Source organism: Perca flavescens, chromosome 23 (assembly GCF_004354835.1).
Source record: "Perca flavescens isolate YP-PL-M2 chromosome 23, PFLA_1.0, whole genome shotgun sequence".
Lineage (NCBI taxonomy): Eukaryota > Metazoa > Chordata > Actinopteri > Perciformes > Percidae > Perca > Perca flavescens.
In genome coordinates, this window is record NC_041353.1 from 18,668,452 (window position 1) to 18,690,576 (window position 22,125).

A 22,125-nucleotide genomic window follows, 5' to 3' on the forward strand; every position below is an offset into this window, starting at 1 on the left:
GGCCTTAACACAAAATGGTACAATCATTGATAGCAATCTTTACTGAGAATCATTTTCACTGTACAAGCAGATATAAATATGCAACCATAAAACTTTGAGCATACAGTTAGTGTTCAGTAACTAAATGACTAATATGCCAAAGCTGCACTCAAGGGTTTCGATGGAAAAAGGCTTCAACTACTAAATTATCTTTTAAATAACAGGAGGCAAATAACAATATAAATCCATGACATTGTATCTACCTAACGATATAGTACAAAATCAGCCCAGGCTGCAGTAACACTTGGCCAGAGGAGGTATTAGTGGTATTTTTTCCACTAATTGAGGCTGAATTTCCAAAAAGAAATCTTAACATTTCGTGCAATCAGGTAGCTGCTTCTCAGTGATAATGTGTGTGCCTATAAGTAAACACTGCATCTTGCTGACTTTTTACTACATGCAAACTACGTAACCCCTCTGAGAGAAGATAAAGCTAACATGCATTGATCAGCAAGGAAATGTAAGAGTGGACAGCATTTTTTACAGAGCCTTATTTTAGTGATGATACTTAAATGGAATTGTAAAATTAGCAACATTTCGTCGGTTCACACTTTTTTTTTGCATTTCCAAAACACAAAAATGTAGTTACTAACTTGTCCACCGCTCTGTCATACATGCTCTCTAAAACCTTCACTTCCTCGGGCAACCAGATGTTACTGCAGCCTTCTCTTGTAAGTCCCAGGCGTGAAAGGCATTGGGAGGGATTGGCCAAGGCTTCAGTGGGGTTGGAGGTGGGGAGGAGTGCAATTACTGGTCCAGTGGGTCGTGGAGATGGGTCAGTCACAAGGCTTCATACAGAGGGATCAAAGGTCAGGAGTATATACAGAATGGGTGGGAGCCTTTACTGCCGACTCTTCAGGGAATCCACCAGCCTGCGAAGACGGAGCAAATACAGTTCAGCCAAGGCAAATAATGAACAGAAAACACGTTGTGCAATATGAACCAATACTGAAGAGAACGAGTAATGTCGTCTAACGCACTTTGAGATCTTCACATTGTCTGTTGCTTTAAAATGGCTGGTGTGCTCACCTCTGACTGGGAGCTTTTGACAAATACAAATTTTGTTAAAATAATCCTCACACCTTATTTAAAATATCAAAGAGGATTTTGAGTTTTTCCTACTGTACACTTATTTTAAAATTATTTATTCCCTAAATATAGTTAAGTGTGGTGAAAGCCTACCATTCCATTGCCTCATCCAGGCCTGTGCCCTTTGTGGCCGAGGTCTTGAAGATCTGCCATTTTCTGTCTTTGAGGGCGGGAAGGCCCAGAGAGTTGGCCACCTCAGTGGGGGTCATGGCCTGGTCCATGTCCTGTTTGTTTGCAAATACCACCAGGATAGCTTTCTTCAGCTCTTCCTCCTGAATAAAACACAAGGTAAAAAAAGAAGAGATGAACCAGAGATTTGCCAAAGGGCAAGGAACAACAAATCTGTGTAATGGAAGTCAAAACCAGCAACTAAACTACTGAATTAATAGCTTTGAAATATTTCACAAGGTCATTTTAACAGGTGCACTTCAAAACCATGGTGTCCCAGAAGCTCAATTTTATTTTTCATTGTCGGTGTTGTAATCTGAATTCTTTACCCCATTTAAGGTTTAGTTCAGAATTTGACTAATTAAATTTGAGCATCTAAAATAAAAATATTGGACAACCTGGTTGGTTAACCTGAAAGAACAAAAATGTGGTAGGACAAATGGTTTTCAGTGTAAAATATTGTAATGCTATACATTGTGAACTTCCCCTCGAGGGATAAATAAAGGCATGTCTTCTTAAATTCAGTGGTATTTCAACAAAGTCCTCAGTACAGTAGTGGTTTTTATAGGATTAAAATGGATTTGTTTACAGCAACGCACCCCAATTTTTATGGAAATTTAACAATTACTTATGTCAAGAAGCAGTGTTGGACAAATGTATAGTGTGACCTCATGGTGGCAGTAGAGGTATTGTGGGTAAATGACTAGGATTGATCCTCTGCAAACATTCAATGTCATAAAAATCCATCCAATAGCTGTTGAGTAATTTCACTCTCTACATCGCCAGCATGCTGGTTGGACTTTGTGTAATGGGTTGTAGTTGAGGGTGAGCCCGCTTACCTCCAACATGGCCACCAGCTCAGACTTTGAGATACCCATCCTGTCGCGGTCGCTGCTGTCAACCACGTAGATGACTGCATCTGTGTTGGAGTAGTAACACCGCCAGTAGGGCCTGTCGAGCAGAGGGAGGAGCACGGTGGGTACATGAGGAGGATGGAGAGTTAGAAGAGGAGCGCCATCAAAGTAGGGCTGTGCAATTAATCAAATTTTGATCGCAATGTCAGTTCAGCTCCTAGTGATAACAAAAACAATGTAAGCGCTCAATAATTACATTTTGCATGTACACTCTTATTTTGTCTTTTGTTCTAAAATGGAGAAAAAAAGGTTCAAACGGGAAATTTCACAGTTTAAGGCGTTTTCACTGTTGATTTCACTTTTTTTTTTTAAGTTTGATAAATGCAACATCTTTCCAAAAGTCAATGAGTAATCGTGATTTCAATATTGACAAAAAAACTTATGTTATTTCCATAATCGAGCAGCCCTACATCAAAGAGCAACCAAACAAGGTGCAAGAATGAAGACAAAAAGGCAAAACCAGAGTTAATATTGGACTTCCATTCATCAGGTTGAAACACAACTTAAAAATAAAACTGGTGTCTGCCGAATGTATAGACAACTGTTTGCTATATCAATTTAATATAAAAACTTAATTGTAGGTTTATTAAGCAGTGTCATAACAACAACCGAATGGCACTTAATAAAAGAAGCGTTAGGTCAAACATTTATGACTGTTTCTAATGTTTATGACATGTTCATGACAGTGTCATGTCATTCTTATGTAGATATCAAGTAAAGTGTAACCGATTATTAACACTGACACATCCTTATTATTTCTACTAACATAGGGTTTCTCCTTGTTTACCAGTAAAACAATGTTAGGCCTACAGGAAGCTCCGCAGCACAGCCACCATCAGCCACCGTACAACCTAAGGACTTAACATTGCATGGCAGAGTACTGAAGGCCTGTCTCGTTTTGTTCACACTTCACTTTCTTTTTGTTAAGGATTCCACCGCCAATGATATTAATAAGTTATACCTTGATTTTATTTGGGAAAATAAAACTCAAGTTTCAAAACAAGCAGTACTATCTAACAGCAGAAAGAAAGCTGGTCTTGAAGCTTGAAATTGTATTGATACAGTTAATGCTTTTTAAATTAACTGGCTTAAAAGATGCCTGTCAAACCCTAATTCTATTTGATTCTTCATCCGTAACCACATGGTCTTTTTTTTTGGTTTGATATGTGATTACTCACCAAACAGACTTCCTGTTGCTTTATCAAAAGTTTCATCGGCAGTCTTAACTAAAACCATTCCTTCAGGTTTGATCCATCTGATTAAGAGTCCTGTTTGTTTTAATGAAGTAAATATATCATATGCATTGTCTTTGAATGGTATTGAACTACATGAGAATTGTAAAAAAAACAAAAAATGATTCCAAGAGGAAAGTCTTACTGGAATTCACATTTGGAAGATATAAACTGGAAACAAATGTGAAGCTACATTGAAATCTTGGTCTGATTTAAATGGTTTAATTTCCCATCCCCCCAGGGTTCTTCATACTTTTACTTTAAAGGATGTAATACGTTACAATATTGTTATTTTTATTATTAGTCTGACAATAGTACGGCTACATCTATGTATGTGGTTGACCTTTTTATTTTACTAGGAGAATTTTTCATACAGAAGAAAACATTCTTAGGTTCTCAACACTCATTCCCTCTTTTAGTGGAATTTAAGTCACTTCTTACATCACTTTATTTAATAAATAATAAAAAAGCAATACATTTATAAACTGTTATAAGAATGTATTTGATGAGTTGCCTTAACACTATCAGTTATTTATCTTTTAATATTGTTGTGAAATTAAGTTATACATTTATAGTGTGATTGTGCATCTCGTTATTGTATATTTTTACAATATAAGTTTGTTTTCATCCCTAATTTACTTACTTTTCTATATTTATTTATTCATCATCATCTGATTAGGAATCAAACTTTTTTGTGTATATACAGTACAGGCCAAAAGTTTGGACACACCTTCTCATTCAAATGCGTTTTCTTTTATTTTCATGACTTTACATTGTAGATTCTCACTGAAGGCATCAAAACTATGAATGAACACATATGGAATTATGTACTTAACAAAAAAAGTGTGAAATAACTGAAAACATGTCTTATATTTTAGATTCTTCAAAGTAGCCAGCCTTTGCTTTTTTATTAATAAGGGAACAAATTCCACTAATTAACCCTGACAAAGCACACCTGTGAAGTGAAAACCATTTGAGGTGACTACCTCATGAAGCTCATTGAGAGAACACCAAGGGTTTGCAGAGTTGTCAAAAAAAGCAAAGGTGTTTTTGCTCTTGGACATTGTATTGTATGTAATCTATCTGGCTTTTATTGTAATTGAATTGAAAAATAAAATGTAATAAAAAAAAAATAAATAAATACCTGATACTCGTCTGTCCTCCCAGATCCCACACCTGGAACTTCAGATTTCTGTATGTGACTGTCTCAACGTTGAAGCCGATTGCTGTGTGGAGAGAAACCCAATTAGGTACAGTCAGGGCAGAGAATGTGAGCCTGATTATTACCACCGTCTGATCTGGATGTGCAGTGTGAATTTTCTGCTGAAAACTGTGATTATGATATGCGCTGCAGTAACGTGAGAGAAGGGCAGGAGCAGGATAATAATGATGCTGTTTTGTACTTGGTAAGTCTCATGAAATCTTTTAGTGCGTTCCATTTGTAATCGGAAGTCGGATTTCCAGGAGTTCAAAGTCAAGACAACCTCACAGTACCCCAAGCTCAAAATCCAACACGGCTGCTCCGTGCATCAACAGTAGTGAGAGCTGTTAGTAACGTACAGTTATTAGCACTTCTGTCCTATTTGTGTCTCCCTAATACAGTATTACATACAGTATGGTCAAACTTCTATCAATGAACATGCTGTTACGCTGTTCTGTATGCACAAAGATAGCGTAATGCGTTGCTATCAACTGGTATGCTAACAACGGCTAACCCCTCTGTGAATTCCCACTTGTTAAATCGAACGCAGTCAACTCGGGTGTGATGTCATACCCAGCTCCAGCTTCCGAGGTTAATGGAACGCACCACGTCCCTCTGACATGAGACTGTAGCATATTTGATTCAAATTAGTTAGACCACTACAACTAATTGGTCAGGGTTCCTTTAATTATGAAAACCTACTATCTATAGTATTCTGTCTTTATTCTAAATATGTGGTGCTCCACAAAAGACCCTCAAATCAAACCACAGCAACAGGACGTGTGTAAGCAAAGTTTGTGCGGTCATGGTAGAAGTACTAATCATAGTTACTTCCCCCTGAGTTTTGTTTGCAAACCTGTCCATAGATGAACAGAATAAAAGGGTAGCTTTGGGGATTTTTCAGCCTACGTTGGCCCAGTATTAAGCAAGATCGCTGCAGTTGGCAAAAACAAACTACAGTGCAAGTTATTGGGCGATTGTGCATCTTCAATTTACGTCCAAAAAAGTGCTTGTTTTGCCACTGGCAGGCTCAGACTAGTGTCTGACAACATTATGGACAAGATTTCTAAGGAGGTCGACCTTTCTGTTAAAGAGTAAGATCCTTTTTTATAAACTTTTTTTTTTTCCTCATTCAACCTTTATTTAACCAGGAAAAGTCCCATTGAGTTACAGTAACTCTACTCCCAGAGAGTCCTGGCCAAAACTTCCAGCAAAAAAGTTTTGAAATACATAAAGACAGGACAAAGGTTACATACTACACCACAAATCTCTGTACTATACATACTAGAACACAAACGAGATATTACACTTAACTTAAGCTAATACAGACATACAACTTAAAGGGCACCTAGTTAAAAGCAATTACGCTGTTCAGTCAGAGCTGACTTTAAAAGGTTTTTAAAAGTATTGAAAGGTGGGAGTGATTCTAGATTTAAGGTGTTTGAGTTCATTCCAGACATCTGGTGCATATGATGAGAAAGCTGTTTTACCAAGTTCTGTTCTTGTTGATGTAATAATTAATAGTATTTCTTTTTTGACGACCTTGTCCTGTAAACACTATTATGGTAAGTAAGCAAATTTGAAATGGAGTGGGGTAATTTACCCATTAGTGCTTTAGCAGTGAAAATCAATAAATGGAATTTCCTTCTGAGGGAGAGGGAGGACCATTGTACAGTTTCATACAGAATGCAGTAGAAATTGCTATTGCTAAAGCTACCAGACTCCATGTAAAAAAAAAAAAAAAAAAAAACATTGTAAAATACACTTAAAGTTGAAAGACGCCAAAAAACAATAAAAAGTTGTTTATGGTCGTCTTTCCACTTTAGCAACAATCACAACTCTAGTTTTGGTTTAAATAAACACACACTTTACCGATTCACATGTGAAAATATGTTGGCTCTATACACGCTGTTAGAAAAACTATGCTTAGAACGGTTCCGCTTCAGTTTCTTTGTTAAACCATTTGCATCCAAACTGCTGTTTTAGTATTTCTGAGCTGAGGTGCTGTAAAAATGACTCTACTTGCAAGTAAAAAACTTTGAGAGAACTCCAGTGATTTTGTCCATTCTTTGATGAATAATTATCCTAACAGTATTGTTGTTAAATGGAGTCTGGGGGGTTTAGCAATAGCGATTTCAGAGCCATTTCTGGTCAAACCAAGAGGATTTTACGCTTTAAAAAAGGTCTCTCTCTGTAGGGATCCTGTCCATAATGTTGTCAGGCACTTAGAAAAACAACCTGAGCCTGTACTATGAATCAAGATCAACATGCCCTGGGGCCTGTTTCACAAAACCAAGATAAGGGATTAAGCCGGGATTTCCTGGTTATCCTGGATGAATTTAGCCTTGACTCGGTTTCACGAAAGCAGAGGCACATAAATCACCATGGAGATTTATTCTGTGCAGCTAGCCTGGTCCTGACCAGGCTAACAGCCAGGATTTATTTAATCCTGGAACCTTTTCTGTTCACTCAGCAGTGGTTTTACCCTTTTCTTATTAGCCTGGATTAAAATACAACAGGTGCATATTGCTGTTCATTTGAGTACTGTTATTATTTAAAGTTGTGACCATTATTTTTTTTTTATAATTATAAATTTGTCATTGTTACTGTTATATTGCTGTATGAAGACTGCTGTTCATATTGTTGTAAGAAGTTTGATGAATATATTATGGCAGTTGTTGAGATAATTAGAAAAGGCTGATAAAATTTCAAATGAGTTTTAAATGAAGTCTGTTACTAAGGGCAATACATACAATGCTGTACATTTCTATAGTTCCCCAATGCACCTTAAATTATTTCTTTTTTTTTTCTTTAACAATAAGGATCATGTTTGTTCTGCTTCCATGTGTATTGTATTTGGCATTCTTAGCACACAATTTGTGTTGTCCAGTAAACTGGGACTATAATTTGGGAGGATTGTACAATTTTAAGAACATATCCTAACTATACAATCCTCCCAAATTAGACTTAGTTCACTGGACCAGTAACTATCTAGTGATGTAGGCTACTGTACATTCATGGAACAACAGGGAGAGGACACCTTAATGATTTTTGACCTTATATTTTGCCTGGGGGGAAATAACTGATGAATATACTCTGCTCCATTCATGTTTATAGTGTGCATGGAATTTATCACTTTATTATCTTTATAGTTTCAAGATTTTACAGTGCAATTTCTTCAGTGTCTTTATTTTCTGTGTCCATATATACCAGGGAGCAAGGCATATAATATGTAGAGAAGGAAACTCGTCCTCTATAAAAAATAAAAAAACGCGAGAAAAAGCGTGACAGATAATAGCGGACAGACTAAATGATAGTCTAAAAATATACATTTATGAACTATTGCTCTTAAATGAAACCATTCAATGTGTCACTTGTCATTTGCAAAAACGAACACCTGTACACTTTGCATTAACAGCGAGTAGTGGAAGTTAATATGACTTAGGAAATTAATATTTTAGCCAATGAGAGAGAGGGAGGAACAGAGTGAAAGAGATATTTACGCTTCATATTCTAGCGTTTTAGAAAATGGATCTTCATGGTAAATTTCCTGAGTTATCTTCTGCTTACTTTTAAGGCAAAGCGTACAATTGTTAATTTGTGCAAATGATTAGTAGCCTCATCATTGAATGGTAGGATTATGACGGTTTCCATTCAGAGCAGTGGTCAGTTAATGTAGATATTTAGGCTGCTTACGCATTCAGTCGGTCCGTGATCGTCTGCTACGCTTTCTCTCGCTGTTTCGTTACAGCGGCCGCGTTATTTTATTTTTATTCAAATAATGTGTTTCACGTCATCATACTTCCACAAGAAGCTGCTGCTCACTCTGTATAAAGTATGTACAATGCGTATTCTCCATTTTGGCATCAGTAAATCTGTGATCGACCTCGCGGTCTTTTGAGGAAATCCGTGGACGCGCATCTATCTGAATTAGTTCAGCCTGGCTCGACCTAGTCGCTCCTCCTCAGCCTGGCTTGGCCTTTGTGAAACGCACCAAGCCAGGATGCACAGATTAGACTAGGTCAAGCCTCGCTTTATCAGTTATCCTGGATTTATATATTCTGCTTTTGTGAAACAGGCCCCTGGATTTCTTTCAGTTACCCGGCTAACCTAACAACCGTGGTCCCGTATAAGCTGTGTCACGACTGTGGCTAACAACTAGTTCAATCAACACAGGGTTTCCCAATTCAATTCATTCATTCACATAAAAGAGGCGGTGTTTGAACTGCACGACCAATCGCAAACATCTACCACAGCCGCATATTTTATATAGACGAAGAGCAAACTATAATTCTACAGAAATATGAGAAACACAGACACGGTTTTACAGGCAAAACGCAATACAGTCGCTGCTTCCTAAAAGAGGAAGGAAAGCTGGCAAAAAAAAAGTTGACACTGTAAATGCATAAATCACAACGCTTATCAATATCACTTCCCCATCAGTCATAAGATCTGACCATAATTACACTTGTCCTTTCCATAAACTGTCGTTGCTTTAGCCTATTATTTCAGTTGTGACACCGGCAATGGTAAGTGATCGTGAGAGCAAATACTAAATATAAAAACATAATTCAAACCGATGTGCGCATTGGCGACACACGGCTCAAGAAACCGACAAATAGCCGATGGCAAAAACTGCCCTTTAAGTCAAAAAAATGGACGATGCACATTTGCCCTATAGGATTACATTGCAGCCCAGTTCATAGGGCTGGGTATTGTTCAAAAATGTTCAATACCGGATACTTTTTTCAATACCAATTTTATAAAACAAAAATAAATTACAACATTACAGCACAAAACTTTGTATTCATTTCTCAGCTCCTACGACGTCTACATTACACCCGTCTCTGTGCGTAATGTTTAGTTTTTCCGTGTAACGTTAGACAGCCAATCACAGACATGATTAGATCTTGGTAGAAGCATGCTGCATGCTTATTGGTTCACTGACACTGAGGTATTAAAATTTGTTATTGAATGACGAGGCATTTTTCGAGACAATTCGGTCTGTGCCTAAAAAGTATTGAATTCTGTACGCAGCCCTACTGGTTCACGGGTGCTGCTCACAGCGTATTCACTCAATACAGGACCAATTTCAAAGATTGTTTTTCTCATCAGGCACTTTCCCAAAAACATAAGAAAATGGGGTCCAGGTTGAAAAGAAAAAAAAAAAGATACCCTTTAAGAGGCCCTCATGATTTTGATCATGGTTAAATAATCTTGCTTTAAAGTAGCACATATGTGTCTGTATACTTCCATTCCAATGTTTAAAAACCATAAACTGATAGGTACATGGACAAATACTGTCATACTGGACGGACACACACACACTTAATGTGACGGCAATATTGTAAATACATTGTACTATTTATTCTCTATACTTATATGTATTTATCGTTTATCTTTAGAGCGTCTTGTACTTTTCCCACTATCCTATCCCCTTTGATTCTTGAACATTTTATGGAGGTTTTATTCTGATGGCCTTTAAATCAAACGGTTTTTTTTATCCTAATATCACAGCTGTCCCCCCTAACATCAGTACATACTCTATGAGCTGTAATTAATGAAATTGAAACCAGTGAAACTTGTTTTTTGATTTGCTCTCCAGTCAAAGAAGAATGTTGACTAGACGGGTTGCCTTTGTTTACCAAGCCTCTGCGTGTAGAAGCATTTGCACGCAGGATTACTGGCCAATGCCATTCATAATCTTATTACTGTACATAAACAGGCTGTTCTCATACCATTTTGTTAAAAAATAGTGCATCTGATTAACAGAGTTTAACTGATATGAATCTTAGGATGTTGTGTAAGGAGGACTAGGGTTGGGTATCGGATTTTTACGATTCTGAACCAGTACTTTTAAAACGATTCTGATTCCTAAACGGATTCTTGAAAAACTGAAAAATGACATCAAAGATGTAATATGTTTACTAGCGATCACGTGCAGTGAATGGTTAATATGCTTTTTACGTCCGTTTTGGTGAGCCCAGAGGGAAAATATGGCATTTTAAAAGTAGCTTACATTTACGGTAGCTAGCTAACGGTAGACTACAGAGAAAGTGTGATATTTTTACATCCGTTTTGGAGCGACAGAGGGAAAATATTTCAGTCAACTCATTAAGTGGAACCGAAATTTGTGTTCTTATCCGGTCCAATTCCTACCGGTTGCGTAGGAACCGGTTCCATAGTGGAACCGGGTTTCGGTACCCAACCCTAAGGAGGACCAGACAATAAATATGTATGGAAATAGAGTAAACCAGTACATACTGGGGATTGTGGTGACCACCTCTCCAACTTGCAGCCGGTATAGAATAGTGGTTTTTCCTGCACCGTCCAAACCCAGGATCAGAATCCTCATCTCCCTGGTGCCGAACAGGCCCGAGAAGAGACTAGAGAAGAAACCACCTGAAGAATGGACACACGGGGTAGTCCCGTAGTTAGTGCTCAATAAGTAGAAACACAGAAAACATTTGCTTGCCTCATCCTCAATACTTTGGATTTGTTGGGTGTTAACACATCTCTGCTAAACAATGATGGGCATTTTTCATAGTTTTGACTTTGCATAAACTTACCACTAATAATACAAAATAAAATAGTTAATCAATGGTAAATCAACTGCCAAAGTTCTAAAAAGGATTGCAGAAACAGAATGAAATGTAAAAGGCATGAAAGTTTAACATAAATGAGTGAACTTTTCTACACGTGGAACCATTTCAAACCTACCCTAGCTCTATCCCCGATTTGCATGACAATGGCCTTTCTCTGTCACTCAGCTTGTTGAGCAAGTTAGCTGAGGTTAGCTTAGCTTCAGCTTGACTTAATTAATTGAAGACTGCAGGTTGTCGTGCTTTTTCTCTTATGCACTTGAAGCCAATGTGTAGATATGATTAAACAGTTAGCCTAAATATCTTGGAAACAAGACGTTTAGGAGATTTCCACACCAAAACACCATGGGTGAAAAACATAGTTACGGTATTCACAGTCAATAGCAAACTAACGTTAGCTAGCTAGTAAGCTAGCAACAGTCGCACTGCGCGTTAAATGAGGCAGGCAGATACATAACAGGGTATCTAATTATTCATACGCATATAGGTTAGGCACTCAGGACAAATATTATCGACCAATAGGTAAAATACTCACCCATTTCGATAAGACAACGGCGCTAATCAGCAATACAGTGGCAGGTGAGGGCAAACACCTTCTTCCGTGTGGTTGACGTGTCGCTGAACTATCACCAACTCTCGCTTCGATTTTGATTCGCAACTTTCGATATATTCAAAATGCATGGTTAACTGAAATTGACGAAAAGCAATTAATAGTACACGTTTAAAAGTGTCAACAATATAGTTGACACATTAATAGTCTTTTAGATTTTATATACAAGTAATAAACATAAATCGTTTCATCGAAAGTGCTGCTTGTGAACAAAGGATTCATCCCGACGCTGTAGTTCAGGGTACATTCAAGAAGCCACAACGGTGTCGTGTTCCCAGATGTTCTTAGTCAAGGCAATGTGACACTTCTGGTGAATTGTTTTGAATGCAACTCACATTAGACGAAGGAGTTGCCCTCTCCCAACAGCATCAAATTTATGATCACCTCAGACAAGAACGATTATAACGATAGATGTGAGAGCTGTTACACGTAACGTTAATTTGATGCAAAATGCGACCGTTCTGAACAGTTCAGAATAACTTTGCAATGCGGGAATTGTTCTGAGCTGTAATCATCAACGGATGGACCTTGGTGCTTGTCGGCTCAAACATAATTTGCAATCCGCTGTGAGACTGACGAGGCGGGACCGCCGACAGGATGGTGGAGCGGTCGGACCGAGCACCTCTGCTGGACTGGGAGGAGGTTCCGTCCGCGGAGAAGCCTGGCGGAGCGGCACCGGCTGTAGCACACTCAAAGGACCGAGTGGCGAGCCCCTGCAACAGCCGTGCCTCATCAGGATGCTCCGCGCCGGGGCTTGGGTGGAGCAGCGGTCCAGGGGGTCCCACTCCCAGCAGGTCTGTCTCCAACGCAGACGGCTGCGGCGCCCCACCCGCGACCTCCAACACCCCGCCGGGCAAGAATGAAGTCCTGCATCCCGACAACGAGGAGCATCTCTCGGATTCAGGATCGGGGGAGGTGTCGCTAGAGGACAGGATGGTGAAATGGGAGGAAAAGGACCAGATTGTGTCGGTCTTTGTGGTTACATTTAATACCAGATCAGGTGGGACATCAAATATTCAACATGGAATTATCATTGCGATATTAAACAACAGACCAAATGAAGGGGACGCATCATGTTTATAAACAGGAAAAGAGAAAATAGATGAAGCCTGTTTCTGACGCCCTTCTCCTACAGGTGTGGCTTTTTTTGACCTGGCCATAAGTTTAGAGACATGATTAAAAGCCATCTGTTAGCCTAACTACAGAATAGACATGTCAAGATGTCAGGATGAGTTCTGTGAGAAAAATCAATTAGCTGGTCCTTTCTGCAGAGCAGGCCTATACATTTTTAATGAGGGGCATGTTAAAGACAGGATGAGCCCCTGTGAAAAAACGTAACCAATCAGGTTACAAACCTAGAGGGCTCATTAATCTAAGAATCATAAGATGTTACGTTTCAAAATGATGGAGACAACCTGCCTGGATTGCGACAGAGATTCCCGATAAAGGGTGGAGCTGGGTGCTTTACGATGTTGCAGCATGTCAGGTTGACAGGAGACCAGGAGAATAGGGTGAGGTTGTAACAGGTAATAACAAAGCTTTTTTTATATTTGCTCAGTGAAAGGGTCACAGATATTAGTAGGCTACTCCACCTTTTTCTGCCATCTGATAGTGGCTTTGCTGGAAATGCCTCAATCTGTTGCCAATAAAATAAGACTCCAGGTAGATTAGCTGGATCAGTTCCTGGTCTGTACAGTCAATATTGTTATCCTCGTCTTTCAGTCCACCAATGAACTGATGTCACATATTTCTTTTGATATCTGAGCTAGGATTCACATGGTAACACATAGGAGGAGACACAACACATTGTAATATAACATAACAGAATGTACAGCAGGTAAATCTATAATATGAAATATTACAAGACGGTTGGCTGTGGTGCATCATTATACAGTATGTGTACCTACAGTCATGTGAAAAAATTAGGACACCCATGCTAAAGTTAACTAAAAAGAGGAATAAAAAAAATTATCTTTTGGAAATTGATCTTAGTGCCTTAATTAAAAAAAATGAGGAAAAATCCAACCTTTAAGGACACTGATTTTGTTTGTGAATGAATAATGTATCGCAAATAAATAAATGTTCTTCCTTAAAATACAGGGGGCATAAGTAAGTACACCCCTATGTTAAATTCCCATAGAGGCAGGCAGATGTTTATTTTTAAAGGCCAGTTATTTCATGGATCCAGGATACTATGCATCCTGATAAAGTTCCCTTGGCCTTTGGAATTAAAATAGCCCCACATAGCGTTCTCCATACCTAGAGATTGGCATGGTTTAATTTCAGTTAGCCTAATAGCTGGTTTGATTTGCATTGAAAGATGATCTTATGGAAAGTACCCCATGCCAATCTCTAGGTATGGTGAAGGATATGTGATGATTTGGGGCTATTTTAATTAGTTGGTAAAAAGTAAAATAGTTGGATTTTTCCTAATTTTTTTAATTAAGGCATTAAGATCAATTTGCAAAAGATGTTTTTTTTTATTCCTCTTTTTAGACAACTTTAGCATGGGTGTCCTAATTTTTTCACATGACTCTATAGAAGAAAACAAACCTTTTTATTCAGTGTACTATTAAATGTTTTCATATTTGCAGACTTTTACAACAAAGATCACACAGTGTGAAACATGTTGCACAACTGTAGTATTTTCAGTGCTCACACTAAAATATCTAGTAGTTTGTGCACTCAAATGTCACTCTTATGTGAAAGATACATTTGAGACTTGAGACAGTTGTGTCAATGTTTTGGCAATACATTACTGAAACACTGCCCCCTTTCCAACTTACAAGTTCCACTTCTGCTTACTTAAAAATGAGCAATCCACCAGAAAACACAAAAAAGGAGGTGTAGCTTATGTTTTTACCTGTTACATGCTGTTTTTCGAGGGTGTTATTCTGGCAGAAGAAGTGGAGTTTTCTCCCATTTTTTAAAATGTTTTTGGTGGTATTTAATGTACCTTTTTTATAAGAGAGTGTAGCAGAGAAGTGACAGGAAATGAGGGAGGTGAAGGAGGGGTAAAGACATGCAACAATGTCATCAAGACACACCACCGGTTCCTTTTTTTTTTAAGCAAACAAATGAGAGAACATGAGTCGGAGTCTATACTGTACTAGGGCAAGTAGAGGATTGATTAGAGAAGATTCATTTTAGTATAAAATAATTTCTAATGATTTCTTACAGAATTTAGTCAAGCATCAAGAGCCATGTGATACATCAGAAATAAAAGCAAAGCATTCCGATTTTGTGCATTTTGTTCACAAATGGGTCGTAAAATATATAATGAAAACATCTTGTGTCTCTAGTGGGCTTTTAATGCTGTACATATATAGCTTTGATAGGCACTTTGCACTGCATGATACTTAAAGCAAAATACTTAAAGATAGTAACAGCTGTCATTGGTCATATACTGTAGAGCATCTTTTGTGTCCAGCCACAGGTTCATGATACGGACCTGTAGGCTTAATGTGACTGACTGACCTCATTCATATTTATGCAGAAACTCCACTGACTTATCTGTGGAGCTAATGATAAGATTGAAAACCACACTGGCTGAGTCACCTTCTCTGTCTCCCGGCTCCTATCAGACCATATTTGCTCAGCTGGCGCTCGAGCGTCAGCGCTCAGCCACTACAATGAATTCCAAAGAATCCAGTCGGGCTGTGTCACTGATGTTTTCGTGCACATGAAATGAAATGGTGATAATGTATTTACCGTCTGGTGTTGTATCTGTGCTTGTCTGCTTGCCTGTGTGTTTTAAATGTTATCTCTGTCTGTTATGTGGCTTTAATAGGAAACATGCTGGAGTGGTGTCTGCCCAAAGACATGGACCTGGAGGGAGTGGAATTCAAAGCCATCGCCAGCGGCTCCCACCGAGTCACCACAGACTTCATGTAAGCATTTGCACAATACAGGAGGTTGTTTACCTTCTCCACACCCTGAAGAACATGAACCAAGTGGGGGGAGCTCATTTTCAGTATTAGGATGCAGCCCCATGTCTTCCTCCTGGCAGGGCAGAATGACACAAAGTGTTGCCTTGGCAGAAAAAGAAAAGAATAAAGAAGCCCAGCCATCTGGCATTGCCTTTGCTTTTCATGACTCATGGCTTCGTCTGTCTCCCTCTCTCCCTCTCCCCTCCATCCCGTCCATCCACAGCTACTTCCGGAAGGGCTGCTACTTTGGCCTGGCCTGCTTTGCCAACATGGCGGTGGAGAGCACAGTGGAGAGGGGTGCGAGGATGAAGTCGGTAGGGATCCTGTCTCCTTCCTACACCTTGCTCTACCGCTACATGAGCTTCCTGGAGCACCAGGTCAGGTAAGAGGAGCTAGTTTGTTCAACAGAGTGGTCTGCTTATGCACATGGCAGGAGCTTTTACTTCCACTGAACAACAGGCTTAGAACTATAGCTGCAAGGGTGAATCCATTAGTTGTCAACTATTTTGATAAGTGATTAATCGGTTTGAATCATTTATTAAGAAAATAATAAATTCTGTAATTCCAGCTTGCTAAATGTGAGTATTTTTTGGGTTATTTTCTACTTTGACGAAACAAGAGGATTGATACATGCATCGGTGTACAAAGGCAATTGCGCTGGGTGCAAGATAGGCCCCTTACTCTTCTTCTCCTTTCCCTCATCTAAAATAGACCACTCTCACACTTTCCTCGACTCCTGTTTTCTCTCCCCTCAACAGTGGTACAGTTCCATTATCTATAAACCCTATTCACAATTTTGTCACACTTTCGCTTTGAACACTGCTCTCTCTATATCCAGCCCCCCCTTTCTCTGTGCTTTCGCTGATCCTCCGCTCTCCCCTCTCCACAGTTCCCACACTCCTGGCCTCTGCTGGCCTCCAGTCATGCAGCGGTCATGCTCCTTACTCATCATTCCCCACTTAGCTCGCTCCAGATTCCCCATCTGCTGACTGCCATGGCAGTTATATAGAAAGAAAGGGCTTACTATTGGTGAGGAGGTGGTTAAGACATTTAGGAATTTCTGGATACTTTCCCATTTCTCTCTCTTCCGCCTTCCCTCTGTTTCTGATTTTGAGTCTGTAATGTGTCCTCTCTTGGCACTTGCAGCTAGCGGAACTCATTAGCTTTACAGGGAAATGCTAATGATGCTAACAAGGCTAGGAATAATAAATGGAAAAGAATAATGCAGCCTAAAATGTGTATGTAACCCTTGGTACAGTAGGTGACACATAAAAAAAACGGTGTGTTGTTAGTTGGTGGATTCACTCTTTAAGGCCAATGATCAGATTTTGTTGAAATAATCACTTCATTGATCAATTAGCAGATTGGCAGACATTTACTCAGCAGTATTTTTGATAATTATTATCAAGCAAACATGCCAAAGATTTGCTGGTTTCTCAAATGTGAGGATTAGTTGATTTTTGTTTCTGTTTTATATCATTGTTAATTAATTATCTCTGGTGAAAATAAATAATTAATTCTATAATAATGACAGATGAATCACAGATACACATAATAGTTAGAGGCCTTCCTGATCAGATACCATTTACTATACTTTACTTTAAGGAGGCTCTAACAGCAAGAGGATGGCTTCAGGTTCCAAGAAACCCACTTACCCATGCAGTGTTGATTATTTATTTTAGAGAATGATTAACAAAGCCTAATAGAAAAAAATATTACATTCTACAGCCATACTCAGGGTCTAGCTATGCTGAGCAGCTGGTTTTCCTCTCTACTTTGGTAGCCCATTTTCCCCAGACTGACACCCAGCCCACTGCAGTTCAAAATAGTCCAGACTAGCGTTACTAAATGAGGGGTTCCAGGCCAAATGAATGTGTATTGCATGGATCATATATATGAACATAAATATATATTTGGAGGAAAAATCAGGGTATGTGTGTATACCAAAAAGTGGCCTCATGCACCGCAGTGCTCCTCTAAGCTGCTGAAAATGGTAAAACATACATAGACATATCAATGTAACTGAAACTGTATTTTTTTTCCTGAAAGTAAAAAGTCAACTGAAGTTAGGAAAGAAAATGCTGCTCGTATATTTGTGTAAGAATGCACATTTTAAGGTTTAGACTTTTCCCAAAACAAATGTAATTTTCTTTTGTCCCCTGCTGCAGGCTCCAGCTTCAGTCCCCAGGCCACTACTCTCCCCTGGAGGCCTTCTATGAGGACAAGAGAGCACTTCTGCCCCCCGGTGGTGACGGTGTTATTATTGCATGTCCAGCCAATGCCTGGGGAGCCGCGATCAACCACAGCATGCACCCTGAAATGAAGGTAGGAAGGACATTTCCACGCCTACACCTATGTCAGCTGATGTGCTTTTTTTATCCACTTTATGACGCAGTAACCTTGTGTGCCTTTGTGTTTGAATACCTCTGGACCAGATCACCCACCCTGCAGGCTGCATGTCCCAGTTCATCCGCTTCTTTGGGGAGCAGATCATGGTGCTGTGGAAACTGGCTCTCCTCCGCAGACGCATCCTCATCTTCTCCCCTCCACCTGTGGGCGTGGTCTGCTACCGAGGTGAGAGTTATCAGAAGTTTAAAGGTTTGACTTTTTTTTGGGAGTTCTTGCCTAGAGTCCGATGAGAAGATTAACAAAGAGAAGATAACAAAAATAAGGTATTTCACAACATGTCAAAATATTCCTTTCATTTAGAAAAAAGTAATTATTTTCATGTTTTTACTTGGCTAAGAGTGTACACAATATTTTACAGCTCTGAACCCCATTACACTTACACTACAGAAGTCTTTTACCAATTTATTTATTGTACGAGTCTGGGGATTTCACACCAGCGTACATGCTGTTTCTCTCCAGCTGTATCGCTGTTGGACAGCCCACATGTTATGCACATATTCACATCCTGTGTCACACTCTTTTCCCTCCCACACTCATGCATCATTTTTCTGATTTCACCCTCCACCCCCTCTTCCCTCTTAGTGTACTGCTGCTGTTGCCTGGCAAACATCTCCATCCCCGGGATCGGCGTGGCTGTGCCCGAGTTCCGCCCTTTCTTCTATGTTAACGTGGCCGATATCAGCGCCCTGGAGAACGAGCTCTCCTACGTGGCGTGTAAGTGGATGCTCGAAAACATGTTCACATTTGTGAAAAGTCACACTGAAAAAGGACCAGTTGAGTAATATTCCATATGATTAGCATCTCCTGTATCTTAAATCCTAGAGATCCTGTTTGTGTTTGTATGCTTAGGTACTACTGAGAAGATCTTTGAGGAGAAGAAGGATCTGTATGATGCGTATGTAGACAATCAGAATGTAAAGACCTGCCGGGACGGCCTGAAGCCTCTGCTCCGCCTCAGCACCGCAGACAGGGAGAAATATCGCAAACTCACGGAACAGAGGTAGGAAAACACTGCTAACAACAGGACTACTGCTTACACTGCGTGATAATTACCAGTGTGAATTAAAGGCTAAGGCTTGTGTTGTTCTATATTTTTAACAAATCCCACAAAAAGGCCAAAACTATCAAATCATTTAATCTACTAAAACGTATTCCTATGCAGCCAAAGTTTGATAAACCTATTTCCTCTGGGCCATAGAGCTCCAGTGTTGGAAATAAACTATTTAAAACACATCAGTGAGCCACACAGTTGCACTTAGTGACATGTTCTTTCATCACCATGAAAACATAATGTAGTTAATTGTGAGTCGACCACACATACACCGTCCTGCTGCCGTAAATACTTTAAATGTGTATAATGCGCAGCTGAAAAGTTCCCAACAAATTCACTTTTTCCCCCTGTTTGAGTAACATTTGACAAAATCTACAGTGACCAGCTGTTTTAGGAGCTGAGTACACTCTGTCCTGTAGGTTTTTGAAAAAAAAACAGCTAGAAATAAAGAGTTTGTCTTTCTGTGTGTGTGTGTAGGCAGATGTTGCTATACTCCCAGGAGGAGAATGGAGACTGTGTGTCCAGCGAAGAGGATCTCTTTATTCTGTAAGTACAACATGATTCATTTAAACAGCCAGTGGAGTGATAACTACTGATTAACCACTGTATGCAGAGCAGACACAACTTGATCTTTTTTATGAGGAGAACAGTCAGCACAGTGGCAGCTTAGAAAAATAGAATTAGCCTGAATCGACTGACCTTTCTTCTCCTCTCACAGCAACTGGAATTATCAAATCTCCCACTCAAGGGCAGATTTGTGCTTATTTTCTTTGTGCTCTTCCCCCCATCTTGTTATCACTGCTACTGTTCAGCATAGCGACATGAAATGAAAACCATAGGGACGTTGAAGGAAAGCATACGGGACTGTTTTAAAAATAATAATACAATTGAGTACATTTTAGTTGTGGAGCTGGGTAAAGAACCGTGTAACAATATCTACCAACCAAAATCTACCAACTTACTTCTAAACCTTGATTGATCCAGGTTTTTCCTGGAGCAGAACAACAGGATTTTCCAGACCCTCAGCGAGGTGGCAGGGAGCCCCGATCCCACGCTGACCCAGGAGAGTGTGAGGGCCATGGGTCTGGATCCCCACGGAGACAGGCTCTTCCTGCTCCACCTGCTGGAGATCTACGGCTATGACACCCTCCTGGTGTCGGAGCAGCTGTGCTGCAGTTGAGACGACAGATGTGGATTTCCACCTTTCATCACTGCTGGTTTTAAAGGGGGGGGGGTGGGGTTGATTTGCCTTGAACAAACTTTGAGTGCTGCACTACTGGCTTCTTGGAGTCTTTGGAACTTTTTTTTCTTTTGTAAATTCCCCCGTGTGCTTCTTTTGTTCGCCGTGGTTTTGCTCCCTCACAACCTGATGGCAAGAGCAACAACATCAGTCAACTCTCATGTATTATAACCAAGAGTCATGTGGTCCGTTCTACTTGATATAGCCTCGTGGAGGCTTAAGATGGATTACTCACCCATGGCTGACTAAAAGTGATTCTCTGGATCGTATACAGCTGCAGTATTCCAACACTGGGACGTGTTTGAACGATATAGACGGCAGGTCCAAACCCCAACATGGTGATAAGTAATAAATACTGGCTTGAACTGTACTTGGACATCAAGTTGAATGAGACTTTGGAGATTTTCAGTGGACAAAATGTGTACTGAGGATTGATGTGTGAAAGAAAAAAGAGAGGTAGCCGTCCTGTAAATAATCCTGATTTTTTTGTTTTTTTTTCCTTTCTAAATGTAAAGTGTGTCAGTGTATGTGTGGTATAAGGGTGCACCTCTCTGCCAGTGTTGCTTTCCTTGTATCAAGTGCTGGATTCAAACATGTCATTTCTAAGCATCAATGTCCAAATCAGGGCCTCCTTTCTTGAAATCTAACTTATGTCACTACAAGCAGGTCAAACCACGTTTGTCTTCAAGAGCCACGTCTGTAAGCACTGCTGTTTAACTCGCACTGAATGCGACGAAATGACCAAGTTGCCATTTAATGTTACCAATTATTTTTGGCCTGAGCTAAGACCAAATCAGATTTTCTAATGATGTCATTGTCCAACAGGCAAGGGTGACGTCCACGTGGACATTGAGGCTATTTCATATGGCTTATTTGCACCGGCGCAGTCAGCTGGGCCTGCAGTTCAGAGGCATAAGCTGTTACACAAAGAGCCATGTTAAGTCTTTATATGCTTTTCTCAAAATGTCCAGTGGTGTTTGCAGCTATAGTATCAAGACTTCAGGGGGGCCAGTTCACAACTTCAGGTGATTCTCTCGATTCAGAGACACTGACTTGATTTAACAGCTACCATCCGTAGAATAGATAAGAGAGAATTGTGTAAGACCCAATACTATAACGTTTAACTCTGTACATTTTGAAGCACACTATAGCCAAGTATGCTTTCAACTTTGTTAACAGAGAGGTCACACTTGTCGGTATCTTATGTTGTGTATTGCTGTTGGTGCGCGAGGTAGTGCAGCAGTGAGATAAAAAAATAAAATAAAAAAACATGATTCTTGGTTGTTCGGAAAGGAGGTGAGAACCTTCTAGCTGCATTTCTCAAATGTTGGCCACTAAAGGACATTAGGACTATACAATGGCAGTTACACATCCAGCATTTATGTGGAGTCGTGTTTTTTTTTGTCTGTTTCTTTAGCTCTACTGTGGACTTCACCAACTCTGAGTAAACTAGCTTTTAGCTGCTAGCTTTTCGACTTTCTTCACGAGCTAGAAGCTAACGTTGTGTCCGTTTAGCGCTGGATAAGTAGCATACAGTTGCTTTATTGGAACTTTTTGCCAAAAATAAGTCTGTTGATGCTGGAAACATGGTTAATAAAAGTAGTGACATTGAACCATAGAGTAAATGTTTCATAAAACCAT

The 22,125-nt window shown here is 39.7% G+C and overlaps 2 protein-coding genes across 4 annotated transcripts; one reads left to right on the plus strand and one right to left on the minus strand.

The window, feature by feature from the left end:
• Positions 1-18: 18 nt before the first annotated feature.
• arl1 (ADP-ribosylation factor-like 1) lies at positions 19-11,891 on the minus strand. 2 transcript variants are annotated; one of them, XM_028570332.1, is made up of 6 exons: positions 11,781-11,891; positions 10,908-11,045; positions 4,587-4,668; positions 2,136-2,247; positions 1,222-1,400; positions 19-911 (listed from the first exon to the last, which is right to left on the minus strand). In XM_028570332.1, the coding sequence occupies exons 1-6, from the start codon at positions 11,782-11,784 to the stop codon at positions 881-883; spliced, it is 546 nt and encodes a 181-aa protein (XP_028426133.1). In that variant the 5' UTR covers positions 11,785-11,891; the 3' UTR covers positions 19-880. The 2 variants fall into 2 exon arrangements, with proteins under 2 accessions (XP_028426133.1, XP_028426134.1); XM_028570333.1 differs by lacking the exon at positions 11,781-11,891 and adding an exon at positions 11,364-11,758.
• LOC114549961 (protein LCHN) lies at positions 11,816-20,561 on the plus strand. 2 transcript variants are annotated; one of them, XM_028570330.1, is made up of 9 exons: positions 11,816-12,855; positions 15,646-15,745; positions 16,008-16,166; positions 17,953-18,109; positions 18,220-18,358; positions 18,776-18,907; positions 19,043-19,193; positions 19,722-19,790; positions 20,229-20,561. In XM_028570330.1, the coding sequence occupies exons 1-9, from the start codon at positions 12,453-12,455 to the stop codon at positions 20,422-20,424; spliced, it is 1,506 nt and encodes a 501-aa protein (XP_028426131.1). In that variant the 5' UTR covers positions 11,816-12,452; the 3' UTR covers positions 20,425-20,561. The 2 variants fall into 2 exon arrangements, with proteins under 2 accessions (XP_028426131.1, XP_028426132.1); XM_028570331.1 differs by lacking the exon at positions 11,816-12,855 and adding an exon at positions 13,322-13,381.
• The last annotated feature ends 1,564 nt before the right edge of the window (positions 20,562-22,125 follow it).

Bases quoted from the DNA above. Each gene is read 5' to 3' on its own strand.
- arl1 (XM_028570332.1), bottom strand. The intron at 4,669-10,907 runs GTATGTACTGGT...CTCTCCACACAG, and splicing joins GGTGGTCACCACAATCCCCA to CAATCGGCTTCAACGTTGAG. The intron at 2,248-4,586 runs GTATTTATTTAT...TCTGCTCGACAG, and splicing joins GGAGGACAGACGAGTATCAG to GCCCTACTGGCGGTGTTACT.
- LOC114549961 (XM_028570330.1), top strand. From the start codon at position 12,453: ATGGTGGAGCGGTCGGACCGAGCACCTCTGCTGGACTGGGAGGAGGTT. The intron at 18,110-18,219 runs GTAGGAAGGACA...CCTCTGGACCAG, and splicing joins GCATGCACCCTGAAATGAAG to ATCACCCACCCTGCAGGCTG. The intron at 19,194-19,721 runs GTAGGAAAACAC...GTGTGTGTGTAG, and splicing joins CGCAAACTCACGGAACAGAG to GCAGATGTTGCTATACTCCC.